Source organism: Sitophilus oryzae, unplaced genomic scaffold (assembly GCF_002938485.1).
Source record: "Sitophilus oryzae breed Bouriz unplaced genomic scaffold, Soryzae_2.0 scaffold_1515_pilon_pilon, whole genome shotgun sequence".
Taxonomy (NCBI): Eukaryota; Metazoa; Arthropoda; class Insecta; order Coleoptera; family Curculionidae; genus Sitophilus; species Sitophilus oryzae.
The window spans coordinates 433,219-451,049 of NW_022146187.1; the positions used below are offsets into that span (position 1 = coordinate 433,219).

General features: G+C 31.4%; 1 protein-coding gene and 2 non-coding genes across 4 annotated transcripts; all 3 read right to left on the reverse strand.

Moving 5' to 3' along the window:
- Positions 1-1,163: 1,163 nt before the first annotated feature.
- On the reverse strand, positions 1,164-4,062 carry LOC115878482. 2 transcript variants are annotated; one of them, XM_030894998.1, is made up of 2 exons: positions 1,558-4,062; positions 1,164-1,501 (listed from the first exon to the last, which is right to left on the reverse strand). In XM_030894998.1, the coding sequence occupies exons 1-2, from the start codon at positions 3,999-4,001 to the stop codon at positions 1,489-1,491; spliced, it is 2,457 nt and encodes an 818-aa protein (XP_030750858.1). In that variant the 5' UTR covers positions 4,002-4,062; the 3' UTR covers positions 1,164-1,488. The 2 variants fall into 2 exon arrangements, with proteins under 2 accessions (XP_030750858.1, XP_030750859.1); XM_030894999.1 differs by lacking the exon at positions 1,164-1,501 and having other exon boundaries at positions 1,690-1,813; positions 1,882-4,062.
- Positions 4,063-12,512: 8,450 nt separating this feature from the next.
- Positions 12,513-12,630, reverse strand: LOC115878511. Its single transcript, XR_004049538.1, has one exon. It is a non-coding gene; the product is annotated as a 5S ribosomal RNA (ribosomal RNA).
- Positions 12,631-12,967: 337 nt separating this feature from the next.
- On the reverse strand, positions 12,968-13,085 carry LOC115878510. The gene has a single exon (XR_004049537.1). It is a non-coding gene; the product is annotated as a 5S ribosomal RNA (ribosomal RNA).
- Between the last annotated feature and the right edge of the window lie 4,746 nt (positions 13,086-17,831).

Here is a 17,831-nt window from a genome sequence, read left to right on the forward strand (position 1 = left end):
GTTTTGATCAGGGCTTCTAGTTGTTTTTTGTTAGAGGCGTACAATTTAATATCGTCCATATACATTGAATGAGAGCATTTTATAGTTTCGTTGTTATATTTTTAATTAAATCCGTATTTTGAGTGTCATTAAATATTATTACTATGAGTTATTATTACTATTATTCCAACCTACAGCAATTTCAAGTAAAAGACTTATTTTTTAAAAGTTTTAACATCCTGTAACTTTAAAACTATGCATTTCCATACTCATGTTTATAGTAACTTTTTTTCATATTTTTTTGATGAGGAATTAATGAGTACTTAATTAACACTTTCGCAAGTTAATGATATTAAAATTTGTTAAAGGTTGTTTGTTGCATTGTTGTATTAGAATTGGCTTATGACATATCAATAAAATTGCGTTTATCTAATCAAGGAGGCCAAAATCGACAAAATATCAAGAGACAACTTTTAATCGACATTAAACGGATTACACCATTTCGCTAACACGAAAAAAAAGTCACTGGCGTACACGCTTCTTTAGAAAAATATTCCAGTTATAATCCATATGTACGCCCCTGGTGATTCTGTCGATATTTTATTAGCATTTAAATATGAGGTACTTATAGTACCTTTTGCCCGCAAAATTTATTTCGAATCGCTAAAAGTACTTAGAAAATTATTATAAATCGAAAAAAGATGAAGACTTTAATCCCCTCTAGCTACGAAGCAAAGCAGAATCGGACCTATGTTGATATGAAAAATAAATCTTATTTTTACGTGAGGAATCTCCCACGAGAGATGGCACATGATTTTTGAAACACTCTGTATACGTTGTTGGTTATGGAATTTAGGACGTTTTACAAATAAAACATGGCAAACCGATATTTTGGCATTTTGAACATTATTTATTTCAAGTCTTCAACTGTTCCCAAGATATTTGGAATGGAAATAGTAAACACATGTCATTATTGACAAAAAATATACATGTTTACTAGATAGTTATATGGCTGAAATGGTAAATGTAGCAACTTTTATATTTTTTTAAATTAATCATTATTTTTTTGAAAAAATCAAACTAAAAATGAAATTTTTCCACCCTGTATTTTCGAAAAAAAGCAATTTAGAATTTATACGAACTTTTTAACTTATTTTTATCTGAAAAATAAGTTTCCTGATTGCAATTATTCAGACCACTCTTTACAGTAACATAGTTAAGTACATAAGAATTTTATTTAATAAAACAGTAAACTACATTTTTGGGTTTTAAAAATAAAATACAATATAAAGGTTTCAATCCAATCGAAAAAAATCATCGGTTAGAAATTTAGCCAGGTTTTTATTACCTTCCTTAGTCAATTTCCCAATAACCAGCCAGGAATTTTTATCTTTGAATATATTATTATATTTTAAACATGTATCGTCTGGATGAACAGTCATATCATTCAAAATCTTTCTTATTAGTGAATATTCATCTTCAGTAAGGACCTTAACCATAAATGTATTATCAATTGAATTTTCTACAATATACAGTGCCAGTAAATAATATTTAAACATGTTATGAACGAATACTAACTTTTCTTTTTCCAGAAACATTAAATCAAGTTTAAATATTCTTTCGTCGACACTGCCGTATGAAAGTTTTGGTTCAATCAGATTATATTCATTGGCGGCAATTTTTTTGAGTAAATTTAACATATTCTCTTTATCTTCTATGGGATATATTTCATTACCGTCGTAAAAAAGTTTATAATAAATGAACGAATGAAGTATACTGAGCAAATTTCTTCCGCCACGTCTTCTTGTTAATCTGTAAAGATGGCCAGGAAATGCTGTAAATTCGATTTTAGAATATCTGTCGCGGTCACAAATATCAATTATATTCATAAGTTTGTAGTACCTAGTTTTTGTCCAATCTGGGATTACATCATAATAATGACCGCAAGTTTCTTTGACAAAATAGTAAAATTTTTCTGGGCCTTTTAACGGATTTATTCTGTAAGCTGCAGTTTGTAATAGAATTTGCACCTTCACTCTGGATTCTAAGTCACAAGTTATCCATATTGTACATTTTTTAGAAGCTAAATATTGTATTTGTTTTACAACTACATCTTGTGTTTTTAATTTGACTAGGTTCTCAAAGTTGCAGAAAATTATCAGGCGAGAATAGTCGAATTTGTTTAAAAATTGTTTTGAAAGTCTATCCAATCCTTCATTTTCCAAAAAAATGTCGAAAAATACCCAGTAAGTTAGATTGTTTAATTTAAATGCCCCTGACAAGTATCCACGAACAAATTCATTTTTTCGCATACCGGGTAAGGCAGTGACAATATTAACTTTATTATTTGGTACATACGTATGCACTTCCATTTCTTCCGAGAAAGGCAAATCTTCTAAGTTTTCCAGAAAACTGTCAGTATTCCCAGAAAAGTCTTTTAAAAATAATAGACTTTCTTCTCTCTCTTTGGACTCTTTATACTCTAACCAGTAAATTGCTTTCTCAGTTCTATCTCCGCAAAGTTTATGAAATTTATTTAAATTTTCTTCGGAATTGTTAAAGATGAAAAGTCCACTTTTATGATTTTCACATTCACTATACGGAACAGCTTCTATTTTTAATTTTGATAGACCTTCTGCAGTAATATTTGATAAAAGTACTAAATTGTTAGATAAAAAATCACTATTAAGCACATCTCTGTTGACAAGCTGTCTTCTTAACGTCCTTTTTAACGTGTCAGGAAACATATGAGTAAATTTGTTCGTAAAATCAATTGTCAATTTCCAACCTTGAATTAGCCTCTCTAGGGTGGGCGCATCAAGAGTTTTTAAAAGGGTATTTTTATCCAGAACATCCTCTAATTTGACATAGAAGCCTTGAAAAGATATTTCTCTGGTCACTAAATAATTTTGAACATCCTCGCTCAAATCAGTGAACCACCCTTTATCATCAAAACTATCAATAGTTTGAAGGGCATTATTTGATATTTGGTGACTTTGGTTTACTAAAATTACCTTTTTGTTGCTATTACTAAATTTAGAGTCTCTGCTTAATACGAGTGATAGTTCAGAAAGCATTGTTTCCATCGATGTTGTATCTTCTATTATAAATATATTATGGTGTGAATTTAGCCAGTATGTTAAACATTCGGTGAAGTTAAATTTATTTCTGGAAGGCAAAAATATTTCTTCCTTGGAAAGGAGATCAATTATTCTTAAAATAGTCAGAAAAGACGATTCAGTTTTGATGTATAAAATTCTCTTTGTGGTGCTTTTGAAAAATTCTACTAATAATTCAGGATGGACAGCAAAATGGATTTGATAACCTCGAAATAATTCTAAATTAACATCAAAATCACAATCCTTATTGGAACCATTTTCAAAACAAGAATCGATTTTTGTGAAAATAGCGTCGAAGGACTCGGTAGCTATTCCTGGATTAAAAGCTTGTGTAAGAATGGCATTGTATCTATCTAACCGATCAAAATCACGGATATATTCAATGGGGTAGAATCTAATTCTCTTTAGGAAATCTAAAAATGTCTTTTTGTCGAATTCTGTCATGTTAAGTAGCTGGTTTATAGTATCATTACGGCCTTCGTTATTAAGATGATAACCACCACGCTCATATAGTACTGTTGGTATTCTACGAAAAAGAAACATTGGATCATCAAACACTAACTTTCCTCTCACATAAATAACGATTTGCATTAGGGGTGAATCATAATTAACGTTTTCTCTCATTTTGTACAGTCTATTAATAAAAATAGGTAAATTTATTGTTCCGTTTAAGGCTTCTTCTGACCAATCGGTAGAATCAAAAATTTCACAATACCAGCATGGGTTTCTAGGATCTGGATATGCCACAATCACATTTGGCCATTCATCGCCTGGTTCTAAATATATCATCAATTTACCGAAGTTTCTTTTTAGTCCATTCAACTTTGTAGCAAGCCTATTGATGTAAGTTCGGGTTTCCAAAGACAGATAACTAAATGTCGTAGTTAAGTTGTTTGAAAACATCTCTTTTGTATTATCTTGTGAGGTACTTTTAAAACAAACAGAACACTTTACACGACTTATCTTACTGTACTAAATATTATTTTTGCTGCATATTGGAGTAGCTTTTATTAGAAAATATTATCTTATCTCAAGATTGAAATATTTTCCTGTAAAAATGAGTCATGAAAACTACGAATGGTTTTATTTCTGAAGTACCTACTAAGCTTTAAGGATGTCCACGTATAAAATCCATCGATGTAAATTCGAAAAAAACATCGATGTTGCGATGTATCGAATTCAACATGAGAAGTTTTGTTAACATTAACTTGGTTTGTACAAAAATTAATATTATTTATTAATTTGTAGTTACAAATTGATGGGGTGGATGGATGATATAATAACAGAAAACGTTATTCTCAACTCAAAAATATAAAAACTAAAAGAGTTTCGGACTTCTATTGTCTTGTGGACAACCCGGGCTTCCGACCATTTTATGTGGTGGTGCTTGGACCACACATGATCTGCAATGCCCGACTTCATTGTTTCACCTCTTAGCGTATATTTCTTATGTTTGTCAAGTCGTACATCTAGAGGACGTTCTGCCTCTCCAATGTACGACTCACCGCACTCAGAAGGTACCTGTTAGATGCACTCTCTCTCTGGGTTTGATGATTCAAGTATCGCCTGTTCTTCTCCGATGTTCCTTTCACATATGGAATCGTCACAAGAAGTACTGGGACTATTACAAGTTCCTGTACTTCTTGTATGGAGTAGTATAGTGTAGAGGTATGGAGAAACATCTCTGTGCATTAAAAGGGGAAGACTTAAGATGGCGCTGCTGTAGCAAAAATCTAAAATTTAAAATATGCGCCGAAAAGTTTTAAATATATTTGACGTGAAGGCGCGGGTTTCAAAAAAATACAAATTTTATTTTCATGTCACAGGAAATAAATTATCGATTTTTATTCAGCAGCAATAGGACTGGGCCTCTAATATAAAAAAATAATTGTTTTATGTTCTAAAAAAATAAAAACAAAGCTTTTTTGGATAATGTTTGGTTGACAATACAGGGTGAGTTTCCTACGATGTTCTCTATGGGTATCTCGGAAACTATTGGAGATAGAGAGTCGGTTATAGATAGGGAAAGAATTGTAGTTTTGTGGAGTCATAAATATGCGCCTTTCAGAATATTGAAAAAGTTCATGGCTTACTAGATATTTTGAAAAAAACAAATTTTGGCTATTTCAATAATTGTCCCTAATTCCATTATAATCTATTTTAGACAAAAAGTTTTTAGATAAAAGTTGTAGATCAAATAAAGTTGTTGCATCCCTAATGAGTTTGTGTTCTCCGATTTTTTCTAAAGCCTGTCATTTTTGACATATGACACAAACATATGTTTTTTTAAATGGAAACCGTAGTTGTCCATGACTTCATAAAAAGCGCCATATTTTAAGCTTTTCAGCGATATAAGTATAATATGTTTTTTTTTCGAAAAATTACGAGTTATAGCCAATTCTTATCTTTCTTGGCTAATTTCACTTAGTTGGCATGGTATTCTTATTCTGTTATGATTTATAACTTATATAAAGACAGAATATTTTATTAAACTATATACACTTTAAATTATTTTAGCAAATGTTCAAAAAAACCACCATTGTTTTGAGTATAGAATGCATCTTTTTAAAACTGAATTACAAGCTTTTCCCACAGAACGGCCGGTTGACTTTAATAAACTTTAACCATACCGCATAAAAAATCTAAAATGGATAAGTCAGGTGATCAAGGGTCCCATGCAATTGGTCCACCTCTTCCTACCTCTTCCTTTTTTACATTTCTTTCATTATGATGGGGAGTGTCATAATGAAAGTCATGTTGGAACCAGTCTATTGATGCGCGAGTATCTAAATTTAACTTTTCTAAAAAACGTAAGTAACGTTCACCGGTCAACTTCTCGAAAATGTATGGCAAAAGTTGAACCAATAATCCTACACACTTGTTTTCATTTGGAAAATTCATATTTACAATTTTTTGTTTATTTTAATTTACAAAGTTTGAATGTGACAGTTTCATATTACTGAGAGCACCGACAATTGGACTCGTTCCCATGGCTAACTAAGTGAAATTGTTTAAAAATGATAAGAATTGGCTATAACTCAGTAATTTTTCGAAAGAAACATATTATAGCTTATATCGCTGAAAAGCTTAATGAAGCCATGGCCAACTATGCTTTCCATTTAAAAAAAAACATATGTTTGTATCATATCTCAAAAATGACAGGCTTTAGAGAAAAACGGAGGACACAACCTCATTAAGGATGTGATTATCTACAACTTTTATCTGAAAACTTTTTGTCTAAAATAGATTATAATGGAATTAGAGACAATTATTGAAATAGCCAAAATTTGTTTTTTTCGAAATATCTAGTAAGCCACGAACTTTTTCAAAAATCTGAAAGGCGCATATTTATAACCCCACAAAACTGCAATTCTTTCCCCATTTAACCGACTCTCTATCTCCAGTAGTTTCCGAGATACCCATAGAGAACATCGTAGGGAACTCACCCTGTATAATAATGTGAGATATGTTACTTTTATTCTCTTATTATGGTTAGTTTTCATTTTTCAGATTTATGCGTCATTAGCGCCACTGTGGTTATTTGGTGAACCCTTATTCTTCTCATTTTTCCCAAAGTCCCATAAGAGATATTTCTCTCCTCATCTCTACTCTCCATTTCTTCTTGTCTAAGCCTTGTAAAAATATAATTTTACTTTTAAGAAGACCGGTTTTCTTTAAGCCTGTTTCTCTGCTGATTCATCGGTTGTCCACTTTTTGAGAAAAATCGCGCGGATTGCACTTAACTGGCAACCATGGTTAAATGTTTGTAGGCAAAATTATATAATTTTGGAAATTACATTTTTAAGCCACAAAAATGAAATAAGAAGTCCTATACCATAGATAAATTTGGTCTATGTCCTATTACACTTCTTAAGCTAATGTTTTAAAGTGCTTTGTATATTTATTTTCATCAATTTGCTACACAAGAAAAAGAAAGGAAAGTGGGATGTGGCGTGCACAATAGCCGTGCAACTCGCGATTGCTGCATTCGAAATTGTTTTGATTTGCAGTTTCCGATCCAATTCAATTTACATTTCCACCTTAATTAGCCAACTAAATATTTCGATACATCGGATGAAATACATCGATGCATCGGATATATTGAATTGTATTTGATACATTGAATAGAAGCGATGCATCGCAATGCAAATATCGATGTTTTCGATGCATCGATGTATTTTGAACATCCCTACTTAGCTTATTTTAAAAATATCCGTCAAGCAAATTCGACATGCATTAAAAGATTAGCCAATATCTTTTTTAAATATTGGAAAACAACCAATGAGAAGGAATGTACTTTTTTAATTCCAGTGCTTTCTAATTCTCCATCTATTGAAATAATAATATACAGTGTATTCCATTTAAAAAAAAAATACGAAGAAAAAATATTTTATAGCTTAGAAAGTTTGGCGTAGAATTCTGAACATTCTGTATGATTTACGATTACCATATTTATAGCAAAGTAAGTACGGACCTAAAGTAAATACCTAATATAGTTTTGAATCTCAACACAGTTCTTGTATTTTTAATAAAGGAAGGCTAAAAAATATATATCTTTTATTTATTTATTAATATCTTTGAAACTATCGAAATGTAGGTATTTACTCATATCTTAGGATTATGTAAAGTGAACTGAAAAATACCTAAAAATGCAATAATATACAGGGTGTGGAACTCATCCTCATACTTTTACCACTTTTTTCATCGACCCTACAGAAGTTAAATTTTTTTCCTAAAATACATCCTTGTACATACTTTAGGTTTTCATTTAAACAAAATTCCCAAGTTTTTTTTTATTCTAGGAGCTAGAGACGCCCAACGCTCTATTACCGGACCCTGTATACAATTTTTTTTTCATACAGAGTACAGTGCTAACAACCAATAAGTCCCTATTAGTAATGAAGTATTAGTAATTCCCATTACAACTGCACACACACACAATACACTTTTTGCTTAATGAATGTGTTTATCAAATTGAGATTGAGATGCATATTGTGATTTTGCTCCATACTATACAGGGTGTCCCAGAAATAAGTGCAAGTATTTTAACTGGTAGTATCATAGAGGTTAAAATATAAATGGTAGTATAGTTCAACCCCAGAACACACAGGCTATTAGTTTTTTTAGCGAAAAAAAACATTTTGAAAATTCAGAATTTTTTGAAAATTTTTTGGAACTTTTTTTAGTTTTTATTAAAGAAATATAATTTCTTGATAATATGGCAACATAGGTAGTACATTAAAAAAAAATGAAATTCCTATATTGCCGCAAAAAAACAATTTATACGAACTTTTTAACTTATTTTTATCTGCAAAATAAGTTTCCTGATTACAATTCAGACCACCTTGTACAGTGACATAGTTAAGTACATAAGAATTTTATGTAATAAAACAGTAAACTACAATTTTTGGTTTTAAAAATATACAATATTTAGGTTTCAATTCAATCGAAAAAAATCATCGGTTAGAAATTTAGCCAGGTTGTTATTACCGTCCTTAGTCAATTTTCCAATAACCAGCCAGGTATTTTTATCTTTGATTATTATATTTTAAACATTTATCATCTGGATAAACAGTCAAATCATTCAAAATATTTCTTATTAGTGAATATTCATCTTCAGTAAGGACCTTAACCATAAATGTATTATCAATTGAATTTTCTACGATATACAGTGCCAGTAATTAATATTTAAACATGTTATGAACGAATACTAACTTTTCTTTTTCCAGAAACATTAAATCAAGTTTAAATATTCTTTCATCGACACTGCCGTATGAGTTTTGGTTCAATCAGATTATATTCATTGGCGGCAATTTTTTTGAGTAAATTTAACATATTCTCTTCATCTTCTATGGGATATTTTTTATTACTGTGGTGAAAAAATGAAACGAAATGAAACGATGAAGTATACTGTGCAAACTTCCTCCACCTTTTACTCGTAATGTGTAAAGGTGATCAGGAAATGCTGTAAATTCGATTTTAGAATATCTGTCGCGGTCACAAATATCAATTATATTCATAAGATTGTAGTACTTAGTTTTTCTAATAGGTATGGTGTGTAAATGCATAAAATTATAATAACCCCAACATTTTTTGAAAAAATAGTCAATTTTTTTCTGGACTTTTTAACGGATTTATTCTGTAAGCTGCAGTTTGTAATAGAATTTGCACCTTCATTCTGGATTCTATGTCACAAGTTATCCATACCGTACAGTTTTTAGAAACCAAATATTGTATTTGTTTTACAACTACATCTTGTATTTTTAATTTGACTAGGTTCTCAAAGTTGCAGAAAATTATCAGGCGAGAATAGTCGAATTTGTTTAAAAATTGTTTTGAAAGACTATCCAACTCTTTTTTTTCCAAAAAAATATCGAAAAATACCCAGTAAGGTAGATTGTTTTTTTTTAATTCTCGTGACAAGTAGTACTTAAGAAAATCATTTTTTCGCATACCGGGTAAGGCAGTGATAATATTAACTTTATTATTTGGTACATACGTATGCACTTCCATTTCTTCCGAGAAAGGCGAATCTTCCAAGTTTTCCAGAAAACTGTCAGTATTCCCAGAAAAGTCTTTTAAAAATAATAGACTTTCTTCTCTCTCTTTGGACTCTTTATACTCTAACCAGTAAATTGCTGTCCCAGTTCTATTTCCGCAGAGTTTATGAAATGTATTTAAATTTTCTTCGGAATTGTTAAAGATGAAAAGTCCATTTTTATGATTTTCACATTCACTATACCTAATTGCTTCTATTTCTAATTTTGATAGACCTTCTGCAGTAATATTTGATACAAGTACTAAATTGTTAGATAAAAAATCACTATTTAGCACATCTCTGTTGACAAGCTGTCTTCTTAACGTCCATTTTAACGCCTCGTGGAATCGATGACTAAATTCGTTGGTAAAATCAATTGTCAATTTCCAGCCTTGAATTAGCTTCTCTAGGGTGCGCGCATCAAGAGGTTTTAAAAGGGTATTTTTATCCAGAACATCCTCTAACTTTACATAGAAGCCTTGAAAAGATATTTTTCTGGTCATTAAATATTTTTGAACATCCTCGCTCAAATCAATGAACTACCCTTTATCGTCAAAATTATCAATAGTTTGAAGGGCATTATTTGATAGTTGGTGACTTTCGTTTACTAAAATTAACCTTTTTGTTGCTATTACTAAATTTAGAGTCCCTGCTTAATACGAGTGATAGTTCAGAAAGCATTGTTTCCATCGATGGTGTATCTTTTAATATAAATATATTATGGTGTGAATTCAACCAGTTTGTTAAGCATTCCGTGAAGTTAAATTTATTTCTGGGAGGCAAAAATATTTCTTCCTTGAAAAGGAGATCAATTATTCTTAAAATAGTCAAAAAAGACGATTCAGTTTTGATGTATAAAATTCCCCTTGTGGTGCTTTTGAAAAATTCTGCTAATAATTTAGGATGGACAGCAACATGGATTTGGTAACCTCGAAAAAATTCTAAATTAGCATCAAAATCACAATCCTTATTAGAACCATTTTCAAAACAAGAATCGATTTTTGTGAAAATAGCGTCGAAGGACTCCGTAGCTATTCCTGGATTGCTTCGATTTTTCTGAAGCCAGTCATTAAAAGCTTGTGTAAAGAATGACCTTGTATCTATCTAACCGAGCAAAATCATGGATATATTCAATGGGGTAGAATCTAATTCTCTTTAGGAAATCTAAAAATGTTTTTTTATCGAATTCTGTCATGTTAAGAAGCTGTGTTATAGTATCATTATGACCTTCGTAATTAAGATGATAATTACCATGCACATATAGTACTGTTGGTATTCTAAAAAAAAGAAACATTGGATCATCAAACACTAACTTCCCTCTCACATAAATAACTATTTGCATTAGGAGTGAATAGTAATAATTAACTTTTTCTCTCATTTTGTAGAATCTATTAATAAAAATAGGTAAATTTATTGTTCCATTTATGGCTTCTTCTAACTAATCATAACAAGTTTTGTTTACAACTTGATAGGTGGATGGATAATATAATAACAGAAAACGTTATTCTCAACTCAAAAATATAAATTATTGTAAAAAAAATTATAGATTTCTCTTTCTCTCTCTCTCTCTCTCTCTCTCTCTCTCTCTCCAATCATTCCTCATAGCTGAGGTTCATGACTTCTATGAGAATACTTTTTGATTTATAAGATCTTTCCAGACTAATCTGTCCTGCCTTTAGTAGCCTTTAGTAGGCTAATCCAATAGTAGCTGCCTTTCCAGGCTTGATGGATAGCTGAGAGTAGGGGTAGACCCGTTGTTTGTCTTACTTGAAACGATCCAGCTTGTTGGGAACCGACCTCTATATCTTTTTCCTTAGACATCACCAGTTATAATAATTTTTTCCATGTTGTCGGCAGGTTTTCGAGCAATGTGTCCAAAGTACTCGAGGATGCGTTTCAGACAGATAGCCGACAGTCGGGTGCTTATGTTGAGCTCATTAATTATTGACAGATTAGTTCTTCTAGCTATCCAAGGTATTCTCAGCATACGTCTGTAGCACCACATTTCAAAGCTGTCTATTATGCGCCTTTCCGATGCTTTGATGGTCCAGGATTCCACTCCAAAAAGAAATTTTGAAAAGACAATTGTATGCAGCCATTTTTTTTGTGTGTGTTGTTATCACTCTGCTCTTCCATATTCTTGTAAGACGCGTTGTGGCAGTTTTTGCTAACTGTATTCTGCGTCTAATTTCTATTTTACACGATGAGACAACCTCACCAAAAAACTAAATCTTATGATGGCGGGACCATGTCAAAGGGATGCGTGGCTAGATAGAAGACTAGCTAGCGTATACTGGGCCCTTATTCTTGAAACTGAGGGAGTAGAACAGTCAAGAGAAAGTGGGCGTCGTTCTACTGAGGGACGTGAAATCGTATTCTTGAAAATGTTTCTATTCAGTGGCAGTAGAATAACTTACTACCCGTGCTTCTATTGCTATTTTTCGAGGGAACAGGCAGGGAGGACGATGTAAACCGACTTTTGTATGACATGTATGATAATTATAGACTGTATGATGAGTTATAACTCAAGAAAGGGGGACACGATAGATCTTTAAGAAGCTCGCGGTGATTACCACCCCTTCCACTCATTCTACAATCTACAATGTAGATCAAAATATTTCACAGCGGATCTGGCCAATGATTCATTTTAACGCTGTATAAAAATTAGTTTAATTTACTACTACACTTATAATTTATTATTTATTATAACTTCAGTATTTAATTATTATAATTTTAATATTAAACAATTTCTGATATAACAAATCTCAAAGGAATATAATACAAAAGTTAAAAAAATATATTTAAGAAATTTAAATTGGCTACCAAAAAAAGTATTTGTATGTATAAGGCATATTTGTGTATTCTTCCTAGAAAAAAAGTAACGACACGCGAGGTTCCCAAGCGGTCACCCATCCAAGTACTAACCGCGCCCGACGTCGCTTAACTTCAGTGATCGAACGGGAACTGGTGGACCGACGTGGTATGGTCGTTACATAGTAAAATAAATCAGTTCATAGAACTAGGTGTAAAATAATGTAGTAACGCTCATTGAGCAACAAGATAATTGAATAATAAATTATTTATAGATCAGAATCTCTTTCACACAAAATATCTGGCTAATATCTAAACGATTCATTTTAACGATGTATAAAAAATCAGTTTAATTTATAGAAAATTTCAGTTTTACTACATAATCTTAATATTAAATAATAATTTGTGATATATACAAATTCCAGATGAATTTTATACAAAAATTAAAAAAAAACTGACTAAAATTGACTAACCAAAATAAAAAATTAATATATCTATATTTTTCTTAGAATTAAAAAAAGAGTAACGACACGCGGGGTTCCCAAGCGGTCACCCATCCAAGTACTAACCGCGCCCGACGTCGCTTAACTTCAGTGATCGAACGGGAACTGGTGGGCCGACGTGGTATGGTCGTTACATATCAAAATAAATCAGTGTCTAGAAGCGGTACTACCGCTAGAACTCGGTGTAAAATAGTGTAGTATCATAATGTAGAACCTTTATAATTGTGCTGTTTTATTCACATAGCGAGATAATGATGGGTAAATTTTACAAATTTTAACATTTTTAATTTGGTTTGGTTTGGTCCATGACATATAGATTCTCTCAGACCAATTCAAATTAGAGTTATACCACAGATTTTAATATATTACTTTAGTTTAAAATAGAGCTCCAAAGAAATAGAATCAACTATCAATAGTAGAGATGAGCAACAAATCGCAAACTGCGATTCAATCGCAGCGATTTTTAAATCACAATCTCAATCTGCGATTGGCTCTCATAGGAAACTGACTGACTGCGAGTTCTTCTTTTTGTGGGTTTCAATAATTTAGGCAACCAATATTACTATAGCTGCGAGTTGCGATTTTGCAAAGTAGGACCACGGCATATAAATCACACGGCAGGCCGACTCGCTTTGGCGGGAACGCTACGCGCATATCCTCGCGCACGCCGCCATTTGCGTTTCCATCAGAAAGTAACCAGTGTCGTAGGTTTTTCAGCGACACGCAGATTCGGATCAGTAGCGTGCGACTTAATTTATTCTGATTTTTTCTTGAGTGATATATTTTGTTTTTGTTGTTTTATTTTTGTTTATTATGTGATATATTTGGGTTTTCTAGTTTTATTTTCGTTTCTTATGTATTATAATTGCTAAAAGGTGCCCGGTGGCGTAGAGGTACAGGCTCTCGTCTACCAATCTCAAGGTAGTGGGTTCGAATCCCACACCCGGCATTTCATCAGCCGACAAATTTTATTAAAATAAAAATAGTTTGGGTACCTAGGTCGCCTCAGCCTTAAATGAGTACTTGGGATTCACAATCCTGGGGTAACGCGAAATTTCGAGAAATAATAGGCGGTTGAAGCGGAGTGCTAGCAGGCGGTTGAAGCGTAGTGCACATTACCTTCCTTTGTATACCGAACGGCTCTAGTATGGCAAGCTGTACCTTGCTACTCCCAAGGTGTCAAACGCTATATACGGGAGCTATTATTATTATAATGTAATATAATTTGTTTTAGTAGATTTATTTTTGTTGTTCAATAAAAGTTTCTTTCTGTTTCCTAGAGATCCTATTAGGTATGTATATATGTGATTAATTATTTTAACATATTTTAGTTGTGAAAAAAAAAACAGTAGTATACATATTAGGACATTCAGCTAAATAGGAAGATCTAATTAAAAAACTTAACAAACTTTAATATTAATAAGATTTAATGTTAAATATTTAGTAAAATTTAATGTTGTATCTAGACATTAAAAATTAAATTTAAAAATCATTATACTATTAATTTAAATATAATTATAAAAGTAAATAAAATAAGTATATCTAAAATAAGTTAACAATACATTTTAAAGATATAAATAAGGCCCACAAAAGGTACAAGTTGCGTTCTGTTCATTTTGAATTTAAAATGTTTACCAATTCACTTTGTAACCGTATAAAATACAATGCGGTACCTACTTTGTTTCCTGCCATGAAAAAAATAGAAGTTTCTCAAAAAAATTGTGGCTTTATTAATTTGTGAAATTTGAATATTAATAAAATTTGCTACGCCCATTGATGGGCATAATTTGTACGTAGCCTCTTTATATTGTTCAATAAATATTTTATTGGTATTTCTTTAATTCTTGTAATTCTACATAAAATGAACTATCAGTGACCATATTTTAGTTGTGATCTGAGAGATTTCGGTTTTTGACAAAATCGACTGGACGCGACGGTGCCGAGGAATTTTTTCGAAAAACTTTGGAAAGTTTTGGCTTTTTGGCTTATTTCGTAATATGTTGTAGCGTTGAATGTGTACTTTACAAAACTGCATCGTTTTTGAGATTGACACTTTTTATTCCAGAGATATATGGTGTTAAATGTTTCTGAAAACAGAAAAACATGCCAGAAGTACTGGCATGTTTTTGTTAGTTGCATGTTTTTTAATTTTAATTGTCTATTCTCTACAGTGAAATATTTAATTGATTTTTTCATTTTTACTTGTCGAGAAGTATGCGCGGTTAAGGATTCATTTGTTTGGACAAAAGTATTGTGTAAATAAAATTCAGTTTCAGTCAATTACAGTATTTTTTTAATACGACCCTGTCGTATTTTCTGAGAAATTTTTTGATACGTTTTAATCCGGCCCTGACTAGGAAACGATAATGGCTCCGTCAAGGTCAAACTTTATAGAAATTTTAAACAAAGGAATCTGAGCAGAGTTGGCGTGCCGATTGTTTTATGTGCCATGGTAGGACCGTGATAAGTCATAACCTCTCTGCGAGTTTGAATTTTTAGGAGCTGCGATTTGCGATTTTGTTGCTAATGTAATTTTGTGGTCCATTGAAGCATTTTATAGTAAACTGCGATTGATTTTTTTCTCTGATTTTATTTATTTATAGAGAAGGTATTATTTTTCTAGGGCCAAGATCGGCCAAGATACCGGGTGTTTCTCAAGAGTGGTTCGCTCCTATAACTTTTTTATTTTTTCTAACAAAAGAACGAGATTTGGTATGTTAGCATATGACATAAATTAGGATTGTAGGCCAGTCAATCTAGAGGTTGAGGTGGAAAAAATTAGTAACCAACCGATCTCAACGGAAATCTGTAGATAATGATCTCCTATTCTCCTCCCTAGAAAGGATCTCCTCCCTCAAAAGTCCCATTCGGTCCCAGTGGGGGAAGTTTGAAAAAAACCGCCGCCATCTTGGATTTTTTCGTTTTTTTCAAATATCTCCGTTTGCATAACTTTTTTCGAAAAAACTAAAGATATATTTTTTGTAGAGAATTAAATTTAGAATATTTTACCTTCAATCATTTTTTTTCTAAAATAAATAGTAATAGATATAAAGCAATTTTTTACTATACTGTTTTATAAATTTTCCAGTGTTTTTAAACGAATCAGCTTTAATTTGCGTTAACAGTATAGTGTTAATATAGATAACCAAGTATAAATTTAAGCATAAAAACAATTAAAAATAACGTTTAAATATTATTTATTAAATAAAATTATTATTAAAAAAATTATTATTAAATTAAAGTTATTAAATGAAATCTGCTATGACGTCATCCTGAGCGTCATTTTCGTCCTCACCTAAAATACAAAAGTTTGTGCAATTGATTCCGTAACACTAACCAGACTTTGAAGAATATTTAAGAACCAGTTTTCTAGAAGAGCAATTATTAAAGCACTGACTCTCTTTGCAATTGCAAAAAAATAAGCTTTGTAGGTCAGGAGGCGCCATAACTTCTGTTGATTAAATAGGTGTCAGATTGCCTTTTTGATCTTTCTTCCATCCATATTGTAAAGGATCGAACTTGTTGCCAATCCAGTCTTGAATCTAAAAATACAACTTATTAACATTTTCAATTATAGATATATCTTTACAGATACCAGAAAGTATCTCCTGAGTAAATGGAGTTTTGCAGAGTCCTCAGTTGGAGGCAAATTAGGTAAATTGAAGGTAGGTCTTAAGGACTTTCCTTGATATAATATTGTATAGAGTGTATCTCAGATGGTTAATATGTTTAATATAGCTTGGACAGTAACATAGCTTTAAAAGATAATTTAATCCTGACTGAAACAAGTCAAAAATGAAAAAGATGACAATCTTTGTCAATACCTCGACGCATTTTTAGAAAAAAATGCTAACAAAGATGACTTGTTTCAGTCAGGATAAAATTATCTTTTAAAGCTATATCAGTGCCCAAGCTATATTAAACATATTAACCAGTTGATATACACTCTATACAATAGGATTACATCAAGACAAACCCTTAACTGAGAATTCTGCAAAACTCCATTTACTCAGGACATACTTTCAGGTAACTGTCAAGATACCTATATCTATTATAGGAAATGTTATAAGTTGTATTTTTTAGATTCAAGAATGGATTGGTAACAAGTTAGATCCTTTACAATATGGATGGAAGAAAGACCAAAAAGGCAATCTGACACCTATTCAATCAACAGAAGATGTGGCGCCTCCTGACCTATTAAAATTATTTTTTTTGCAATTGCAAAGGCAGTGCTCTAAAAATTGCTCTTGTAGAAAACTGGCTCTTAAATGTTCTTCAAAGTGTGGTTAGTGCTACTGAATCAATTGCACAAACTTTTATTTTAGTTGTGGACGAAAACAACAGATTACATTTAATAACTTTAATTTAATAATAATTTTTTAACAATAATTTTATTTAATAAATAATATTTAAACGTTATTTTTAATTGTTTTAATGTTTAAATTTATACTTGATTTATCTATATTTACACTATACTGTTAACTCAAAAATTATAGCTGATTGGTTTTATAAATTTATAAAACGTAGAGTAAAAAATTGCTCTATCTTTATTACTATTTATTTTAAGGAAAAAATGATTGAAGGTAAAATATTTTATATTTAATTCTCTACAAAAAATATATCTTTAGTTTTTTCGAAAAAAGTTAAGCAAACGGAGATATTTGAAAAAAACGAAAAAATCCAAGATGGCGCCGGTTTTTTTCAAACTTCCCCCACTGGGACCGAATGGGACTTTTGAGGAGTTAAATAGGAGATCATTATCTATATATTCCCGTTGAGATTGGTTAGTTACTAATTTTTTCCACCTTTACATATAATACTTGGCTACGTTTACTGGCCTATTGATTGACGTATTGAATTCGTTTCGGTCACTTCCTGTTT

Coding starts and splice junctions, on each gene's coding strand:
- LOC115878482 (XM_030894998.1), bottom strand. CDS start 4,001: ATGTTTTCAAACAACTTAACTACGACATTTAGTTATCTGTCTTTGGAA.